Here is a 7883-nt window from a genome sequence, read left to right on the forward strand (position 1 = left end):
GCCTCGCAAGGACTGCCTAATATACAGATAAACAAACATAGTTTGGAATATCCATGGTATGCCCACACATTGAATACTGTGTGCCATTCTGGTGGCTGCATCTTAAAAAAGAGATATTAGAATTGGAATAGGTACCAAGAAGGGCAACAAAAATGATCAGAGGCATGGAAAAGCTTCCATATGAGGACAGACTCCAAAGACTGGGACTCCTTAGCTTAGAAGAGAGACAACTAAGGGGAGGGGAGGGGAGGGAAGAGAAGATAGGATAGAGGTCTATAAAATCATGAATTATGTGGAGAAAAACTGTTATTTACCACTTCACATAACACAAGTACCAGGGTCACCCAATTAAATTAATAGGCAGCAGGTTTAAAACAAACAAAAGGAAGTATTTCTTCACACGATGCACAGTCAACCTGCGGAACTCATTGCCAAGGGATGATGTGAAGGCCAAAAATGTAACTGGGCTCAAAACAGAATTAGATAAGTTCACAGAGGATAGGTCCATCCATATCTATTAGCCAAGATGATCAGGGATCTAACCCCATGCTCTGGATGTCCTTAAACCTCTGACTGCCAGAAGCTGGGACTGGATGACAGTGGATGGATCACTCAAGAATTGCTCTGTTCTGTCCATTCCCTCTGAAGCATCTGGCACTGATGACTGTCAGCAGACTGGATACTGGGCTAGATGGACCATTGCTCTGACCCAGTATGTCCGTTCTTATATTCTTACTGTGTTGCTTTGAGCAAGTCACTGCCCAACTCTGTCTCACCGCTTCCCTATCTGTAAAATGGGGATAATACTATTTACTTTCCTTTGAGATCCTTGGGTGAAGAGCTGTATTATCTTTTATTACACATCTTGTTCCCATTTCTGAAAGACTGCAGGAACATCAAGTGGCCACCCCCACCTTACTAGATATGACCTGCAATATGAGGCAGTGATTGCCAAGGAGTGAGCTAGGCACGCAGACTTTACAGTCTTGCTGGTTTCATTTTTCCCTGGAGTAAAAAGGTGGCAGTTGTTTCGAGCAATGGTTGTGAGATGTTACCCCTGGAACTGACACTGCCTTTGCTGAGAGTGTGGCTTGAAGTGGCTTTCTGTACCCTCCACCGCTGGTGATACCATCCCACTGTTATCGTACCTCCACAAACCACTCTCCCTTGTATCATCTCTTCATTGGGGTTGCCTTGACTATACAAAGAGTCAGACAAGTTTCCTCTGAGTCTAGGACATAACATGTCTCACAAATCGCAACACCAAAGCTTCATTTGCTTCAGTAAACCCAGAGAGCCAGATAGTCTGGCAGACACCTACAATCCTTAATAGACCAACTCAGATCAGCCATACATTTGGAACCAGAGCCTAGCCCCACTCATGTAAATCAGGAGTGACTCCACTTAAATCAGTGGAGCAGAACTGGAGTTAAACCAGTTGCAGGGAGAGAAGAATCTTACCCTGGGCATCCCCAGATTCCAAGGTGCAATACTGTATGGTTGATGCTGCCTAGCTAAGGATGTCCTCTCCGGTGAAATGCCCACGCGTGCTTTGTATCCTTCCAGGGCTAGGAAAGAGTTTCCGAGAGGAGCAGTGCGAGGCTTTCAACGGCTACAATCACAGCACCAACCGGCTCACCGCCACTGTCTCTTGGGTCCCGAAGTACGCGGGAGTCTCACCTCGGGACAAATGCAAGCTCATCTGCAGAGCTAATGGCACTGGTTACTTCTACGTGTTGGCTCCTAAGGTGAGCAAGAGAACAAACAGTGTGAACTGGGGACCAGGGGGGAAGAGGGTAAATGAAATCGGGTAAAGAGCTATAGGGAAACACAAAGGCACCTGGAAATGAATGAACAAAAGGATTTGTTTTTTTGACCCAGCAGTGACATTTAGAATTCACTGCCCTGGAGGCCGGGAGTCAAGAAAAAATAGCCTGTTGTTTGGCTATCAGTGTTGTCATGGGGCATAAAGGGGGTCAGATGAGAGGCCATGTGCCAGATCAGCTGGTGTAAATCAGTGGAGCTGTGCTAATTTACATCGGCTGTGCATCTGGCCCCATGCCTGGCCTGTGTTTGTAAAGCATTCTAGCTTGCATGCCTACGGCACTAAAACAGGAATAAAGGATAACAACTAGACACTTCCCTCCGAGGATTCTGGCTCAGACGCACAGGGCGCGGCTGGCTGCCAGACTTGGGACTGGGAATGTGGTGTGCACATGACACCGCCAAAGGGTTAATTAGCTCTCCAAAGCTGCTAGTTTGCAGGGTGCTGCCCTCAGGATTAAATGTGAGGAAAGAGAGAGAGATATGTGGTTATAGACGTGGCAGTCAGCAGTCAAAGAGCACCGTTCTGTTTAGTGCCTCTCTAAGGCACAACCCGTAATGAGGCAATGGTGGCTTTATGTCCTCTAGCATAACACCTCCTCCATACTGGGCTGCACAGTCAACTTAGCTTAGAGCAGCTGCTGGCTCACTGGCACGTAGGGCTATGATAGTCCCGAATGGGCACCCAAAAGTTCTTTCTTGGAATGCCAGCAGAACATACACAGTTGGGGCATATATCTTTGCCTGAGCACAAAGTGATTTGATGGCTTGTGCTTTCCCTCTGCCTGCTTGTAAACTTCAGGTTGTGGATGGCACTCCCTGCACGCCTGACTCCACCTCGGTCTGCGTCCAGGGCAAATGCATCAAAGCGGGATGCGACGGCAAGCTGGGCTCCAAGAAGAAGTTTGACAAGTGCAGCGTGTGTGGAGGAGACAACAAGAGCTGCAAGAAGGTCTCAGGCTTGTTCACCAAACCCATGTGAGTGCCAGAGGATCCTGCTGCTTTCCCCGTGTGCCCTATAAAATAGGCCTCAGAAAACATAGGGCTCATGGAAGGGAGGGACCAATGGTACTGTTTCCAGGGATGGCGGTTCTGCCTTTAGCTTCATCGATAGGCCCTGATTCTTTGGAAGAGAAGGTTCCAACTTCTAGGCTACTCTCAGGGGGTTCAATCTGGTCTCTTGCACTGGGGGTGAACTGTCTACAGTTGAACCTCAAATGGGTATGCTAGATCAGTGGCTCTCCACCAGGGGTGCATGTACCCTTGGGGGTACACAGAGGCCTTCTAGGGGGTACATAAATGCATCTAGATAGTTGCCTAGTTTTACAACAAGCTACATAAAAAGCACTAGCAAAGTCAGTACAAACTAAAATTTCATACAATGACTTGTTTATACTGTTCTATATACTATAAACAGAAACAGAAGTATTTATATTCCAATTGATTTTTTATTTTTATATGGCAAAACGAGAAAGGAAGCAGTTTTTGAGTAAGAGGGTGCTGCAACACTTTTGTATGGTGTGACAAAGTTCCTCCTCTACCTTGGTGGGTCCTGCGCTTATTGGCAGATTTGCTCACCTCAGTGATCTTCCCCACAGTCTGGATCAACTCCTCCTGTGTCTGATCAGGAATTGGGAGGTTTGGGGGGAACCTGGGCCTGCCCTCTACTCCGGGTTCCAGCCCAGGGCCCTGTGGATTGCAGCTGTCTATAGTGCCTCTTGTAACAGCTGCATGACAGCTACAACTCCCTGGGCTACTTCCCCATGGCGTGCTCCACACACCATCTTTATCCTCACCATAGGACCTTCCTCCTGGTGTCTGATAACATTTGTACTCCTTAGTCCTCCAGCAGCACACCCTCTCACTCTCAGCTCCTTGTGCCTCTTGCTCCCAGCTCCTCACACGCACTTCCTCTCCTCTGGCTCCCCCCACCCTGACTGGAGTGAGCTCCTTTTTAAACCCAGGTGCCCTGACTAGCCTGCCTTGCTTGGCTGCAGGTGTTCTAATCAGCCAGTCTGCCTTAATTGGTTCTAGCAGGTTCCTGATTACTCTAGTGCAGCCCCTGCGCTGGTCACTCAGGGAACAGAAAACTACTCATCCAGTGACCAGTATATTTGCCCTCTATCAGACTTCTGCACCCTACTGGTCTGGGTCTGTCACAATGGTTTTGTAAGCAAGTAGTTTTTAGGTGAGATTAAATTTGGGGTTATGTAAGACAAATTAGACTCTTGAAAGGGGTACAGTCATCTGGAAAAGTTGAGAGCCACTGTATTAGATGACTCAGGGGCTGATCCTGGACCAGTGACCCTTTCAGCTGTAGGTTTCTGAATCAGACCCAGACCAGGTTGGGATTGAGTGGGTGGTTTTACTGTGGCTTTCTAGCGGACTGTGTAAAATGAATGATTGCTCTTAGCCTGGTTCCTAGTGATCAGGTGTCTACATTAGAAAGACTCAGCACCACAATTGCCTGCCTTGGTAGCCATCTCAGCAGAGGGACCAAGGAAACCCATGGAGACTGAATTCCTCTCTCATCACTAAGGGTGACCCCTTCAGGGAAGGGTTGAGGCCCAGTGAAGGGACAGGGAGGCCTACCCTGATGCTGTCTGTCCAGCACCTCTTGTGGGGATTTTTCAGGGCTCAGAGACAGGGCTATAGAGCTTCTGTAGGGTTGCAGAGCACTGACGGGGCTGGAATGGGGTTCTGAGGGTCAGGACTGAGGCACATTGGCAGAGCTGTGGGTTCCCTCTCTTGGTCTAGCAGAGGGGGGGTTCAGGCAAGGGGAAGGGTCCTGGCAGAGCTAGGAGGAAGAAGTTTGGGAAGCACTGGCCCTAGAGAGGACAAGTCTCACCTCTAAGAGCAACAGCTTATGAATGAAAGGCCTATGTCCCGTGATGTCGGTGGTGCTGACACCACCTCTCTGGTGGCTTGTCTGCTGTTCTCTTACAGGCACGGCTACAACTTTGTGGTGATCATCCCAGCAGGAGCCTCCAGCATTGACATCAGGCAGCGGGGCTACAAGGGCCTCATCAGCGACGATAACTACCTAGCTCTGAAGAACGGCCAAGGCAAGTATCTGCTGAACGGGCACTTCATCGTCTCGGCAGTGGAGAGGGACCTGATGGTGAAAGGCAGTGTGCTGCGGTACAGCGGGACGGGCACGGCGGTGGAAAGCCTCCAGGCCTTCAAGCCTATCCAGGAGCCACTGACCGTGGAGGTGTTGTCAGTGGGGAAGATGACTCCACCACGTGTGCGCTACTCCTTCTACCTTCCCAAGGAGAGCAAAGACGATAAGTCCTCTTACCGGAAAGATGGGAAAAAGCCGCCCGTGCTCAACAACAATGTCCTGAGCTTATCCAACCGCTTGGATCCGGGCAGGCCGAATTACAAACGTGTGTCCTACAAGTGGGCGGCTAGTGGTTGGGAGGCCTGTTCCGTCTCCTGCGGCAACGGGCTGCAGAAGCGCTCCGTACACTGTCGCGACTCCTACGGCCAACTGGCCTCCGTGTGTGATGCTGCTCAGCGGCCCGTCGATGTCAGGATATGCGGCGACCCCTGCCCCATGTGGGAGGTGAGCCCCTGGTCCCCCTGCTCCAAAACCTGCGGCCGGGGCTTCAAGAGGCGCATGTTGAAATGCACTGCGCGGGCCGGCCAGCTCTTGCCTCGGGATCGCTGCAACCTCAGGAAGAAGCCTCAGGAGCTGGACTTCTGCACCCTGAGGCCATGCTGACCCCGCGGGCGCTGCTTCCAAAGAAGGCCTGGTGTCTCTCTGGCTGGAGATAAATGGCTGAAGGCTGAACAGCAGCCGGGGGGAGGGAGAGGGGGAGCTGTCTGAAGTGAAGGGTCTGTTACATAGGGCATATCAGCGGACAAAGAACTTGTACGCAGGGCGAGAGCGTGTACACGTGAGAGGGGCCCAGTGTGGTGTTATAGAACAGGTTGCTCAGAGATGGAGTAAAATAAACATCTACCTCGAAGCTGCCAAACTGTCCAGGCTCCCTCCCCATCCAGAGGAGGCTATGGGCATGAGGGGGAAGGACAGGAATGAGAGCAGGACTGGTTTCTGGGGACTGCTCTCTGGGATCCACCAAAACATCAAAGGACAACAAGAGTGTGTTTCTATATCGCCATGGCCAGCCTCCCTCTAGGCTTCAAAGGGTCATGCCCCAACCTCAAACACTAGTGCTAGATGGGACCAAAAGGAATTACCATTGCAAGGACGACAAACTATACTGCTTAACGACCAGTGCAATGAAGTGCTGGGGTCTATTAAGAACTGATACCTTCAGGGCTTGCTAGCAATGACTCTGCAGCCAGTGTGTTGCTGCTCTCCAGACCTGTGCAGCAGCGTTGTTGTGCAGGGCTGTACGTGGGTCATTGATCGGCAGCTTTTGCTTTTCATGTGTATGGACCGAACAACGTAGATTCTTTTGGTGCTTAATATCTGTATTTTTATTTTCCTTCCTCGTGATTGAGGCAAACCCTGCGTGCCTGGGGTAATTTTGTCATTTTTTCCATTGGATCCTTTCAGAAGACTATGCCTCTTTATATGGTGCTTTGAGAAGGGTGTATGGAGGGGCAGTGTATCCCTAATACAAGGTGGGTATGTATTTTAAAGAAACCTCTTTAGACCAAATACCATTTACACTTAGGTCCCTTTTTGCTTTGCTAATAGTGTAAAGGTGCCTTAAAAGAAGCACAAATTGCATTCCCATGACCCCTTTACATGGCTGAAGCATAAAGGGATCTTGGTGTACATGAGAATATGGCTATAATTCTAGGAGGTACTGCACAATGGTGCCCCACCACGGTGCTTCCTGCCAAGAGCATTGTATGTGTGACTGCCACGGGTGGCAAATATTGAGTTTTTTTTCAAAATGGTGCTCCGTGTATGTTACTGTCACTCCGTGCCCAGTAGTTGCACTATCCTCCACCCTCTTCTCCTAACATCGTTGTTCAGGGTTATTTCTCAAAGACACATAGAGATCTTTGGTGCTGAAGTATAAAAGAAATGGGGACTAACTCTCCTCCCAGAAAATGATTGCATGGGCCTTTCTGGCCTTAAGATCTATGCTATGTACCCTGCTTAAGCCCATCTCTAATTTTATGGGGTGTGTCTATCCTGCAATTGTGGAGCATGATTACATCTTGTGCAGACATACCTGAGCTAGCTTTAATCTAGCAAGTTCAGGTCCCGGAGCAGTGACACTGCATTAATGCATGCTTCAGCCCAGGCTAGCATCAGCAGGGATCCAGGAAGGCTTGGACAACCCGTGCTGAAGCACAAGCCAGCACAGTTTCATTTCGCCAGGACCCAGACTATCTAGATTGAAGATAGTTTGGATAGGTCAACTCAAGCTATAATCAGATCCTGCGATTGCAGTGTAGACAGACCCTAAGGGGTCTGTCTACACTACCTGCCAGATTGGCGGGCAGTGATCGATCCAGCAGGGATGGATTTATCATGCCTAGTCTAGATGCGATAAATTAACCCCTGAGCGCTCTCCCATCAACTCCTGTACTCCAGCTTGGCGAGAGGCACAGGCAGAGACAACGGGAGAGTGTCAGCTATCAACTTACTGCAGTGAAGACACTGCAGTAGGTAGATCTAAGTACGTTGATTTCAGCTACGTTATTCACGTAGCTGAAGTTGCGTAACTTATATTGATACCCCCCAGGGCTGTCTGCAAGTGTTTCCACTGTCATCAAGGGGACAACTCACCGGTTTAAAGTGAGGCATATGCCTTGCTGAATTGTGGCCCCTGTAGCCTGATTTCCCCACCTGTTCAGTGGGGATCACGATACTTGCTCATTTTTTGCAAAGCTTTTTGAGATCTTAGCATGGAAGATACCAGAGCAGGAGAAAGTATTTTTTATTATTGGCACTTGGCCGGGTTGTAACTCAGGCGTTGAACCGAAGACCAACGACCTTCCAATGCTAGAGAATAGTAGCTAGCTGTAGACCCCCTGCACTCTAAACAACTCATGAACAACTCACATTTAAATGTTGCTTGGCAGTGGGCTATTTGTCAATTCCTGCCCCTCTAGTGGGCTCCCCATGG

At 49.5% G+C, this 7883-nt stretch overlaps 1 protein-coding gene across 1 annotated transcript in view; it reads left to right on the top strand.

Annotated features, from left to right (window-relative positions):
- ADAMTS15 (ADAM metallopeptidase with thrombospondin type 1 motif 15) overlaps positions 1-7249 on the top strand; it is a 29554-nt gene extending 22305 nt beyond the window's left edge. Inside the window, exons 6-8 of the mRNA XM_030538528.1 lie at positions 1567-1748; positions 2627-2802; positions 4771-7249. Of these exons, the coding sequence (XP_030394388.1) occupies positions 1567-1748; positions 2627-2802; positions 4771-5551 (1139 nt within the window). The 3' untranslated portion in view covers positions 5552-7249. The remainder of the gene's footprint in view (positions 1-1566; positions 1749-2626; positions 2803-4770) is intronic.
- Positions 7250-7883: the final 634 nt, after the last annotated feature.

This window comes from Gopherus evgoodei, chromosome 19 (genome assembly GCF_007399415.2).
Source record: "Gopherus evgoodei ecotype Sinaloan lineage chromosome 19, rGopEvg1_v1.p, whole genome shotgun sequence".
Taxonomy (NCBI): Eukaryota; Metazoa; Chordata; order Testudines; family Testudinidae; genus Gopherus; species Gopherus evgoodei.